The following is a 13,618-nucleotide window of genomic DNA, read 5'->3' on the forward strand; positions in this document are numbered from 1 at the left end:
GATGAACAGCTGCCTGAACCTCTCGCTCAGGCGCCTGATGGAGGACGAAGATCTCCGGTGTCGGGGTGAAGGGATGTCCTGCCCGGGGGTCCTGGGGGTGGTCCAGAGGTCCCAGGGGCTGCGGTCTCCGGTGGCTGGGGACGCCATCAGGAGTGGGCTGCAGCATCGGCCTCCATCAGGGTCCGTCAGGTGGGTCCTCTCAGGAACCGGCTGTAGTGAGAAGAGCCCGTTGGTAGTTACGGGGCCTCTTCAATACTCCTCATGGCTGGGGTCTCCCTCTGGGTCGTAGGTTGGTGGGCAGGAGTCAGCACTCAACGAAGGAGCAACTACCGGCCATCTCCTGCCGTAGGGGCTGCCTACGGTACTGGCTGTGGCCTTCTAGGGACATGGCTACCAGCCATTGCTAAGCCCCGGCTACGGGCCATGGCCTGGGGAAGGGAGCGGCTACAGGCCGACTCAAGGGCACCTTTGGAGTGGCTACTGGCCGTCTCCTGACGAAGGCGGGAGTGGCTACTGGCCGTCTCCTTGTTACCTCCGGAGCGGCTGCAGGCCGTCTCCTGTAGGAGGGTCAAGCGGCTACAGGCCGTCTCTCGAGGGGCACCTTCGGAGCAGCTACCGGCCGTCTCCTCGTTACCTCTGGAGCGGCTGCAGGCCATCTCCTGTAGGACGGTTGAGCGGGTACCGGCCATCTCTTGAGGGGCACCTTCAAAGTGGCTACCGGCCGTCTCCTGGTGAAGGCGGAAGCGGCTACTGGCCATCTCCTCGTTATCTCTGGAGCGGTTGCAGGCTTCTGTAGGAGGGTCGAGCAGTTACCGGCCATCTCGTCTAGGGTACCTTCAGAGTGGCTTTTGGCCGTCTCCTGACGAAGGCAGGAGTGGCTACTGGCCATCTCCTCGTTACCTCCAGAGCGGCTGCAGGCCGTCTCCTGTAGGAGGGTTGAGTGGCTACCGGCCGTCTCAGGGGTGCTGACTGGAGCTGGAGTAATAGCTCCACTCCGTGGTTGTCGAGGGTCGGGTCCCCCGCAAGGTAGTTGCGGTTTCCTGCTGTGGTGGCGGAGGCCGAGTTGCGGGTCATAGGTGCGCGCGGTCCGGGCGGACTTATGTCCTACTCGCACGCAGCTGGACCGCGCGCTGTCTACCTCTCCGTGGGCTCTTTCTGGGGGTGTCGTGTTGTTTTCAGAGCCCAAACCCGGCATTTTACCTAGGATCGTCTGAATGTGAACCAGGTGGACTTTGGGTTGAAAATGTCCTCCTCCTGCAGTCAACCACCTTCCTTTTGGGGATGAGGAGCTGTGCTTCCAAGACAATGAGGGTTCGGAACCCGGGCCTTTTTCTTTCTGTCAACTTATGGTTGGACTTCCCGGTGGCACACTGGAACTTGGTGCATAATCTTGGCATTATATGAGTAGGCCTAATTTTCTTTCAAAGTGGTACGGGAAAAAAAAAAAAATTAAATGGCCTATTCAATGAAGAAATGGAACAGCTAGGTACTGTAAGTGGGTAGACCTTCAAATTAAAACGAGAGACCCTATAAGCTAGACTATCTTCGGGTAGGAGAATGGATGGAAACCAGCAGGCTTGTCGTAAGTCATCAATCGTGATAGCAAGTAATACGTGCGTTTTGCATTCATAACTATTACTTGACGTCAAATGTGCACATATTCCTGAGCAATGTTCCCGATCATACATCTGACAAAAACGATAAATGAATCCGCATGAGTCAAGGAAGGCGGTAGACGGATTTGACAATAACAAATCCGTGAGAGCCGTCGTGGTTGGTCATGTTTGTGATAGTTTGGTAATTCCTCGAGAGGCACATAATCTTATCACACAATCTGTTTACCTTGAAGATAGTTACGGGGGTGGTGTTTTGTGTTCATAAATGGTGCAGTGGTCATGATGTCGGGGTTGAGTGTGGTTGTATTAATTTTGACGTTATTATCGTCGACGAGAGCTGAGAAGGCGAGGAAGGTGAGTCAGTATCACGGGTGTTACAAAAGCCTGTTGATTCTTTACCAAATGGGCGCGGCCTCTCCACACTATCTATTGAAATGAGTCTTTCACAGCGTCATTGTCACCTCTTGGATTACCATACCTACTGGGGATTTTTTTGAATTAACTCTGAAGACTGTTAGGCCTATATAGGATTTTGGGTATTATTTTACAAGTGCACAGGGATTTGGAATCTCAGTTTTACTCTTACAGATATCTAAATCTCACTGTTGCGAACATTTTGAACCCTAGAAACAACTTCCGCAAATGAATATTAGCGCGAAAAAAGATTTTTGAAAATTTTCCAAAAAATTACTCTCTACATAGTCTGGCAATATGTGAGACCCATCGCGGCGCGTGCCTAATGCATTGTGGTCCTGTCTCGCGTGTGTCTACCATCACGTCACGGTTCACGTGACTTATGGGTGGGGCTAAAGCATGTGTCTGCTGTTATGTCACGCGCTATCTGCTCATGCGTGAAGTTCAAACTGATACAACTGGCACGCAAAGTTGAATTTCACATACGCTAGGGTCCCGCAGGATTTGAAAGTCGGTTTGTCTCCAGCCACGACCTGTGAAGCCTGCAAAATTACCATAAGTACTTCAGGAGCTGTAAACTGGCGAGTAAAGCATTATTTCGTATTTACACCCTGTTAGGTTAGGTTAGATGAGGTTTGGTTAATGTCAGGGGGGGTCTGGGGGGCGAAGCCCCCAGTTAGCAAACACGGACTCCCTAAGAAGCTTAAAATTTCATTTTTCCGAAGGATTTTAGTGTTTTTGGTTTGAATTTGATAACAGTTTCAGTCGGAAATCACTCGTTTTTGCGTGTTTTCCCCACCCAAAACCCCGCATTCCCACAGGTCCTCCATTGTTCTTGGCACGGAAAAATATAATTTTATGGCTTAGCTTAGTTTAGCTTAGGAGATAATGGTTTGCTGGTGACAGCGGGCAGGTGATTGTTGGTGCAAGGCGGTGGGGAGTAGGCCAGACAGCCAGGCGCGCAGCGGTCTGGCTGGTGAAACCAATGTATTTCTGATGGTTTTTGATGTGCTGTGAATTATTCTGACCTTCATTTCTATCGCAGATCAATATATTATGTGATTTCCCCCACCCAAAAACCCCGGGTTCGCCCATCTCCCCCATTCTTGTGGGGGGAAGGGGGGGTGGGGGATATCTTGAAATATACTGATTTGTGGCAAAAATGAAGGTCAGATTCATTCAAAACACATCAAAAACTATCAGAAATACCTCGGTTTCACCAAAAAAGACGTCCCTGTGCACTTGTAAAAAATTACCGGATTTTGAGGTAAATTTTTAGAAGTAACCAGCATTTTTTTTTTTTCATTATTTGTATGGTTTCCAATGCAAAATAGTGTGTTTTAATTATTTTTTACCTTCATTTTGGGGTGAAATTCCCCCTTTTGGAATTTTGAGTAAGATTTCCAAAAGTAGGTTTATCCCCCCAAATCAAGATCACAATTAATTTAATACATACCGTACTATTTTGCATTATACTAACCTAAACCAACCTAACCTAACCTAATCTAGGCCTTATCTAGGGCCTGACATAGACCGAGTGCACATATCTGCACCAGCCAACATGGCGCGACATTCATTCGCTACTAAGCGATAGCCTAACCTAGGCCACTACATGACTATCCCTACAAAATTCGCTCCCCCAATTCAAACTAGGCTTAAAAGGTAAGTCTTAGTTAGAATACTTCAGGGACTTACCTAATATAATAAAAATCGGTAACGTTGGTTACTTCTCAAGTTATACCGATTTTGAAATTGTAAATATTCCCCTGACATCACTATATCCATCACTGGATGACAAATGCTGCAAATGCATGATTTACTTTTGGTACAATTTCCAAATAGTGTGTCCAGGATGTATGGTTACTTTAGTGGAATTAGGTATTATTTGCAGTGGTTTACATCAACTGCATCCTTTAATATGCAGCCATTTGCTTGTCAGAGACATAACAAACTGCAAGAAGTGGCATTCCATGAGTTGCTTCTGGCTGCAGCTGCTGTTTATCTTCCTGGATTTTTTTTTTTTTTTTTTTTTTTTTTTTTTTTTTTAGCTCAGGTTTTTACTGACTTGATCATCCATTCACTTGATGTAGTGCTGCCTATGTCTTCCCTAGCCTTTATCATTCTTTTTCTGTGCCTGCCCTCCTCTCTTCCTGTTTCTCCCATCTTTCCTGTCACTTCTTATTGCTTTTCTTTCCCTTACAGGTGGCTTTACATTGAGTGATAAGCCAAATGGTTTCATGTAAGCCGAGAAACCATTTACAACGCTGGGTGGTAACCATATAACCAAACCACACATGCTCGCTACGTGTCAAGAAATGGGTTGGTGGAGGGTTAGTGCCCCTCCCCATAAAACAAATAACTCAGAGTCAAATGACCACCCCTTATGGGATTATGGCGTCTGGCAATAGATAGATAGATAGAATTTTGCCCAGATGAGTTTGGATCTGCAGAGTAATATTTCATGGCATTTGCAGTTTTGGGGGAAGTTTAGTTACAATGGATTAGGTTAGGTTAGGTTAAAAGTATGGGGGGGTCTGGGGGGGCAAAGTCCCCCTAGTAGGCTTTGGCCAAGTTGGATTAGGTTACGTTGGTTTGGTTAAAACACTAAGTTTTCCATAGCATTGACAGTGATTTGTGTTTTCTGTTGCACATATTTGAGTAAATTTGATACACTGATGCATCCAGTCAGAGCGATGGTTGGTAAATAACACGGGCAGTCAGAGAGATTGTTGATAAACACTTGACGTGGGTAACCTGGCCATTTTCTTAAATACTAAAAAATAGGTACATTTTGTGTCTTCCCAAGCACTTCCTGCAGTCACAGTTCTGCAGTTAAGTATTTGTGTTGCATGTGTACCAAAATTAGTTACCGTACCCTGAGATAAAGAATGACCCAAAGTCTAACTCCTTTACTTCACAGGCACAGGTCTTCCAGATTTCCTATTTAAATGGGTCTTTCACAGATTGGTTTGGATAATTTGGTCTGATAGGATTTTGGGCATCCAACATTAGGTTTACTGGCAATCCTAGTTGGTAGTCTGGGGGGAGTGAAGCATCCTAGTAAGGTTACGTTGGTTAGGTTGAGATCGTTATTAAACAAGCTGCTGCAGGTGACCAGTCTATCTGTCAATTGTCAGACATCTCAATCCCGTAAGGGGTGGCCACAAACAACCCGCCTCCGTGTCACCTTGTCCAATGCCATTTCATTGCCTTGCTTACGGCTCACAACCCCCTCTTTCATATACCTCTCCACTCCATCCCTCCATCTCATCCTCAGCTTCCCCCTCTCTCTCCCCCCCTCCACCTCGCTCGCATACACTCTCCTTGTTAGTCTCTCACTCTCCATCCTCTCCACATGGCCAAACCTATCTATCAGTCTATTGCCAGATGCCTTAATCCTGTACGGGGTGGCCACAAACAAATTGCCTCCATGTCGCCCTGTCCCCCACCATTTCATTGCAGTGAAATGGCCAAACCACCGCAATGTATTTCTCCTAACGCTTTCTATCACATACACATCCACACCACAGCGCTTCTTCACTTCCTTATTTTTTCAGTCTGTCTGTCCATGTAACTCCACATGTTCCTCTCAGATAACTCATTTCCACTGCTCTCACTCTTGAATTGTGTCCTTCCAACGAGGTCCAAGCTTCACTTCCATACGTTAGAGTTGATATCACAGTACTGTCATGCAGTGACTTTTGTACTTCAGTGCTCACTTCCCTGCTCCTTATCACTGCTTTCAAAGAACCAGCAACCTTTCATCCCTGTTGTACACTTTCAATTACTTCATCCTCTAAACTTCCATCCTTACTCATCACACTACCCAAGTACTGTAGTTACTTAAAAGCACTCACATTTTCCATTTCCTCCTCATCCAGCCTCACTGTACATTCACTAACTTCACTTCTTTCAAAGATCATAGCATTACTTTTCCCTACATTCACCTTTAGCTTCTTTTTCTTACACACACTCCCAGACTCATTCACCAAGCCTTGCAGTTCCCCTTCGTCTTCACTTAACAATACAGTATCATCTGCAAACAACAGTACAGGGAATTTTCAAACATTCAGCTAGGCCACCACACAGAACAATCCTGATCACACTAGACATTAGCAAAGCTTTTGATGCCATCCCCCGCCACAGCCTCACAAACAAAATACTCAAACATGCACAATAACACAAAAAGATGGCTGGCAAACTACTTAGCAAGCAGATGTGCACACGTAACATTTGCCGGTCAGTCTTCTAACATCAGAAACTTCATAAACGGCGTCCCCCAAGGATCTGTTTTGTCCCTATACATGCACGTCGTACCCACACACCACAGATACATAGCTTCCTATGCAGATGATATAACACTTACATGTATGCACCAAAACACAAACACAGCTGCACACATCATTCAACCTTACCTTAACACACTACACGAGTGGTTCACCACAAACAGGCTCAAAATAGCCCCAGCCAAATCTACAGTGACTCTTCTCACAAACTGGACAGCAGAACAGTCACATCCCACACCTCACCATAAACAACACTCCCCTACCACACACACACACACACCCAAAATCCCTGGTGTAACATACAATACATCAATGTCATTTAAACAACACATCACAAACATTAAAATTAAAATAACACCAAGACTCAGTGCCTTGAGGTCACTTGCCCATACAACATTCAGACACAACAAAGAAACCACCACTACAGTATACAAACAATACATACGTTCAGTGATGAATTATGCAAGCCCTGCCTGGGCTTCTAACCTCACCAAAACACACTACAACACTCTACAGATCATACAGAACAAGGCCCTAAAAATAATCATAGGCTGCACAGCTACTACACCCACAGACCACCTACATCAAGAAACCAAAGTCCTCAAAGCCAAGGATCACCTAGACATGAGAGGCACCCAGTTTCTTGCTGCAGCCTCCACAAACCCACAATACATGGCAGCACATCCACCCACACCAAGGAACATCAAAACAACACCCAGCACACGATACCATACACAAATACTGTACTGTCATCTCTCCCCCCTCGCCCACCTCAGACCAGCTTCCAGAAGCATATCCACACTCAGATCACTCGCAGCTCCATTCAGTCACTTAAAGACAACACACAGCTGCATGCACGGCTTCCTGACATCCACCCTTCTGAATCCTATCTTCCTCGTGAGGACAGGGTCCACCTGGCCAGGCTGAGATGTGGGCACCATCCAGCCCTCTTAAGCTACCAGAAGAGGCTGGATGACTCCGTCGCTGATGCCTGTCCAGGATGCAACACAGCACCCCATACTATTAAGCACATTATGGAAGACTGCATTGCACACAATCACCTACGCCAACAACACAACATACACTTTGAGAGCTCTGTGGGAAAGCCCGGTCTCGGCCATGGCCTTCCTAAGGGACTCGGGGCTGTTCGGCCAGACTGCCTAGGGAACAACTACTACTGCTACTACACTGTGCTCTCTTATTAGGGTTGCACCAACATTCACTGCCCTACCTTGTATCTCTTTTATAACCCTATCCATACACAGATTGAACAACCATGGAGACATGACACATCCCTGTTTCAGCCCAACATTCGGATAGCATTTACTCCATATAGGCTATCCTTAATACTTTCCACATTCCTTGTTTATCCACCCTGCCATATGCATTCTCCAAATCCATGAAGTCCTTGTGCAACTTCTTTCCCGTCTCTAGAAACTTTCCTACAAAAGGCCTAAGAATGAATATCTGATCTACACAACCTCTTCCCTTCCTAAAACCTTTATGTTCTTCTCCAGCTAATTCCTCTGTTATTTCCCTGATTTGGTCAGTAAGTATCCTACCATATACTTTTCGTCTGACACTAAGAAGACAGATGCCCCCATGATTACCACACCCTTCTTTTTCCCCGTCTCCTTTGTACAGGGGAATAATTATACCTGACTTCCAATCCTCTGGGACTTTACATTCCTCTAAGGCAAATCTGCGCATCTTCCATATGCATTCTACTACTATCTCTCCCCCATGCTTCAGCGTTTCACCATACACTCCATCAGTTCCTGGGGCATTCCACATTTTAACTTTCTTCATTTCTTCCACTACTTCTATCCTACTGATTCCTTCCTGTCTTCTGACCTCCCTCCTCCTCCCAGCCATTCCCCAGCCACTTATATTCGCATTACTGTCATACACTGTGTTCATCCTTGAAGTGTTCTCTCCATCTGCTCTCTTTTTCTCCCTTCACCACTAGCAATATACCATTTGGGTCTGGTTAGTACTTGGATGGGTGACCGCCTGGGAACACCTGATGCTGTTGGCATCCCTACATGTCAAGTGGGGTTGGTGGAGGATTAGTGCCCCTCCCTGTAAAACAACTCTAAGCCCTTGGCCACCCTATCTGGGATACATGGCATCTGGCAATGAATGAATGAATGAATCATTCACTCCCCCGAGTAACTTCTTTATCACTCTAACTCTCTTTACCTTTTTCCAGAACATTTTCTTATATTCCCTCCACTTTACACTCAAATTCCTTCCAAATTCTTCATCCAATCTCCTCTTACTTTTACTAATCTTTTCATCTCTCTCTTTCTCTCTACATATAACTCTCTCGTCCGTCTCTTAACTTCCTCCATGCCCCAGTTTCTTATCCACTCACTATATGCTTTCTTCTTTGCACCACAGCCTGTCTCACCTCTTCATTCCACCGTGTTGTTTCTTGCACTCCTATTCGTCTTCTCTTCACCCCACACACCACCTCACATGCTGCACAGATGTCTTCTGTGTAGATCTTGCACTCACCTTCCATGTCCCCCATCTGCTCCAAATTATATTTACCCAATCGCTTCTCCACTTCTCTCATATATTCTGCGTTTTTTTTCCATTCTCTTGCAACCTTTCTACCCTCCTTGTATGGACTACTTCCTCTTGTCCCTCCCTTCTCCTCCTTGTCCATTTCATTTGAACCTTGAATTTCATGAGAATGTCCACTCCCACAACATCTGTATACTTATGCATCCATTACACACCTTCTCATTCTATCATCCACACACATATCAATCATTGCCTTCCGTTCATTCAGTTCACCACCCTCCCTTCTCATCACTCGCCACGTATACCAGTAAACATCTTTAAATACTGTACTTTAAAATAGGTAAATTTAATTCTTTACCAAACGGGTGTGGCCTTCCCATAAATTCTGTTGAAATGAGTCTTTCACAGATTTATTGTTATTCTTCCTAGATTACCACAGCTGCTTGGCATTTTTATAAACTCACTGCTGAAAGTTATAAATGAGGATTTAGAATGTGTAAATATTCTGCCAACATCTGCCGGTAGATGGCCATATCAAATGTTCGTAACGCTCATTTTTTAATTTGAAAGCTGGCTCTCAAATGCAAGTGAGGTAAGGTTGGATTAGGTTTGGTTTGGTTAGGTTAGGTTAATTCATTATACCATTAAACATCCTTAAATACTGTACTCTAAAATAGGTAAATTTAATTCTTTACCAAACAGTTGCAGCATTTCCATAATTTCTATTGAAATGAGTCTTTCACAGATTTTTTGTTATTATTCCTAGATTACCACGGCTGCTTGGCATGTTTATAAACTCACTGCTCAAAGCTGTAAATGAGGATTCAGAATGTGTAGGCTAAATATTCCGCCGACATCTACCAGTAGATGGCCGTATCAAATGTTCGTAATGTTTATTTTTTAATTTGAAAGCTGGCTGTCAAATGCAAGTGAGGTTAGGCTGGATTAGGTTTGGTTTGGTTAGGTTAGGTTAATTCATTATAGTTCCCATAGCTTTGACACAGGATACACTGACACAGAGCAGTGCTTGGTAAACAACACAGCCAGTTGGAGAGATGGTCAGTAAACACTGCTGCAGATGACCTGCATACTTACTTAAATACCCAAAATAAGCATATATATATATATATATATATATATATATTTTCACTTCTTGGAGTCACACTTCAACAGTTATCTATCTGTTTTGCATATGTACTGTACCAAAATTACATACGGTAACTTGAGATCATGTTTGTTATAATACAGGTGGAATCACCCAGGTTCTCGGGCCCTGTGAGGGGCCGGGGGGGTTTGCAGTGGTTTGGCCCCCATGCTGTCCTCTTCTTCTACTTCAATAGCCTCTGGGGGGTAGAATCACAACGAAGACGCCAGCACTCCATGTCTGATATATGAGAGTTTAGTCTGGTAGTTCCTCGATTCCAATGAAAGTGTATTCCAGTCTATGGAAGTCCGTTATATCGAGGTTTTACTGTATATACTGTATACATATACATATAGCCTATATATATATATATATCTATCTATATATATATATATATATATATATATATACAAGGATTTTGAAAGTTTTAAGAATATATGGAGTAGATGGAAAGTTGCTGAATGCTGTGAAGAGTATGTATGATGTTGCTAAGGCTGCATTGTGTGTGGATGGTGAACTGAGTGAATTTTTCTCTCTGAAGGTTCGGTTGAAACAGGGATGTGTCATGTCTCCATGGTTGTTCAGTCTGTACATGGATGGGGTAATAAAAGAGGTACAAGGTAGGGTAGTGGATGTTGGAGTGGCTCTGGTGAGAGAGGGTGGTGTTTGGAAATCCCTGTACTGTTGTTTGCAGATGATACTGTGGTTGAGTGAAGACGAAGGGGAGCTGCAAGGCTTGGTGGATGAGTTTGGGAGAGTTTGTAAGAAACGGAATCTAAAGGTGGATGTAGGGAAGAGTAAAGTGATGGTCTTTGAGAGAGGTGAAGTCAGTGAATGTACAGCGAGGTTGGATGGTGAGGAATTGGAAAATGTGAGTACGTTTAAGTACTTGGGTAGTGTGATGAGTAAGGATGGAGGTTTGGAGGGTGAAGTGCTTGAAAGGGTACAGCAGGGAAGAAAGGTTGCTGGTTCCTTGAAAGCAGTGATAAGAAGCAGGGAAGTGAGCATGGAAGTGAAAAAGTTACTACATGACAGTATTGTGATGCCAACTCTAACGTATGGAAGTGAAGCTTGGACATTGCTGGAAGGACACAAGTCAAGAATGAGAGCAGTGGAAATGAGTTATTTAACCCTTACACGCGGGCATGTTTCCCAGTGTTTTGCGTGTCCTGCGGGGTTATTCGGTCTCCGACAGACTCTCAAAAAATATTTGCCAAAAATCAGTTATTAGTCCTAGAATATTAAAATTACATATGCATATGGCACATACCTTCAGCTTTCTCCTGGGATGTTTGTTGAGCCTTCGTCGATTACCGTAGGACTTGTGGAGACCTCTGAAGTTGGGTAACGAAGTCTCCACTTTACACTTCCCGACAACCTGTAATATGATTACCACAGCCAGATATTAACACTATAAACACTACTCTATGATTATCAAGTACTTTGGGATCCATACTCCAAAAAAAAAAACACTGTGAAAGCAATGAAAATTATGAGCGCGTATGACCTTCCCACTTGTTCTAGTTCGCTGTTGGTATTCTGTCATTTATTATTCATAAAACCCCTCACACTTTATATTACTATTACTATATAAGTGGCTGGGGAATGGCTGAGAGAAGGAGGGAGGTGAGAAGACAGGAAGAAATCAGTAGGATAGAAGTTGTGGAAGCAATGAAGAAAGTTAAATCGGGGAAAGCCCCAGGAATTGATGGAGTGTGTGGTGAAATGCTGAAGCATGGGGGAGAGATAGTAGTAGAATGGATGTAGAAGATGTGCAGATTAGCCTGGGAGGAAGGTAGAGTCCCAGAGGATTGGAAGTCAGGTATAATTATTCCCTTGTACCAAGGAAAAGGGGAAAAAGATGTGTGTGGTAATCATAGGGGCATTTGTCTTCTTAGTATAATAGGAAAAGTGTATGGTAGGATACTTATTGACAGAGTTAGAGAAAGAACAGAGAAATTAGTTGGAGAAGAACAGGGAGGCTTTAGGAAGGGAAGAGGTAGTGTAGATCAGATATTCATTCTTAGATCTTTAGTGGAAAAGTTTCTAAAGAAGGGAAAGAAGTTGTATGCAGCTTTCATGGATTTGGTGAAAGCATATGACAGGGTGGATAGACAAGGATTGTGGAAAGTGTTAAGAATATATGGAGTAGATGGGAAATTGTTGAATGCTGTGAAGAGTATGTACGATGGTGCGAAGGCTGCAGTGCGTGTGAATGGTGAACTAAGTGAATTTTTCTCTTTGAAAGTTGGGTTGAAACAGGGATGTGTCATGACTCCATGGTTGTTCAATCTGTACATGGATGGGGTAATAAAAGAGGTACAAGGTAGGGTAGTGGATGTTGGAGTGGCCCTGGTGAGAGAGGATAGTGTTTGGAAACTCCCTGTACTGTTGTTTGCAGATGATACTGTGTTGTTGAGTGAAGACGTAGGGGAGCTGCAAGGCTTGGTGGATGAGTTTGGGAGAGTGTGTAAGAAACGGAATCTAAAGGTGAATGTAGGGAAGAGTAAAGTGATGGTCTTTGAGAGAGGTGAAGTCAGTGAATGTACAGCGAGGTTGGATGGTGAGGAATTGGAAAATGTGAGTACGTTTAAGTACTTGGGTAGTGTGATGAGTAAGGATGGAGGTTTGGAGGGTGAAGTGCTTGAAAGGGTACAGCAGGGAAGAAAGGTTGCTAGTTCTTTGAAAGCAGTGATAAGAAACAGGGAAGTGTGCATGGAAGTGAAAAAGTTGCTACATGACAGTATTGTGATACCAACTCTAACGTACGGAAGTGAAGCTTGGACGTTGTTGGAAGGACACAAGTCGAGTGAGAGCAGTGGAAATGAGTTATTTAAGAGGAGCCTGTGTAGTCACATGGAGAGACAGGCTGACGAATGAGGATATAAAGGAGCGTTGTGGTGTGAACGTGGATGTGATAGGAAGCGTTATGAGGAACACATTGAGGTGGTTTGGCCATGTGGAGAGGATGGAGGGTGAAAGACTGATGAAGAGAGTATGAGTGAGGTGGAGGGGGGAAGAGGGAGGGGGAGGCCGAGGATGAGATGGAGGGATGGGGTGGAGAGGTATATGAGAGAGGGGGGTGTGAGTTGGGAGCAGGGCAGTGAAATGGCGGGGGACTAGGCGACTTGGAAGCGATTTGTTTGTGGCCACCCCAAACGGGATTGAGGCGTCTGGCAATAGATAGATAGATATATCTGGAGTCTTTATCCATAAGTTTCCTTCAGTAGTATTAGTTTATTGTCACTGAAGTCATTCAATTTTCCATTCAGTAAAATACGTAGAGAGCCACGGATTCACTTTGACTGTTATAACATCAAGTATTTGTACTCATATTCATATATTACTTATTACTTACATTTCTATTTACATTTTCTATTGTATTTTCAATATTTACACTTCTATTTTACTTACACTTTGTTATTCACTGTCACTTTCTTTAACATAAAACTACATTACACTGTTCAATCATATGTGCTGTACATCCATTGTTTTCACTTGCTATTTACACATTATTTACACATTATTTTCACATTATTTTCCTTTCCCACTTGCACTTTTAGAACTGCTTCTGGCTGTGGTAATCAAAGAAGCAGGTAACACAGAGGGGAACCTGGCACTCAGCG

General features: G+C 44.2%; 1 protein-coding gene across 1 annotated transcript in view; it reads left to right on the forward strand.

Moving 5' to 3' along the window:
* The first annotated feature begins 1,811 nt into the window (after positions 1–1,811).
* The window catches only part of LOC145415599 (glycosylated lysosomal membrane protein A-like), a 177,466-nt gene continuing 165,659 nt past the window's right edge, over positions 1,812–13,618 (forward strand). The window contains exon 1 of the mRNA XM_080284823.1: positions 1,812–1,970. Within this exon, the coding sequence (XP_080140949.1) occupies positions 1,896–1,970 (75 nt within the window). The 5' untranslated portion in view covers positions 1,812–1,895. The remainder of the gene's footprint in view (positions 1,971–13,618) is intronic.

Source organism: Coenobita brevimanus, chromosome 103, assembly GCF_032717465.1.
Source record: "Coenobita brevimanus isolate Jiangsu-jjx chromosome 103, ASM3271746v2, whole genome shotgun sequence".
NCBI lineage: Eukaryota > Metazoa > Arthropoda > Malacostraca > Decapoda > Coenobitidae > Coenobita > Coenobita brevimanus.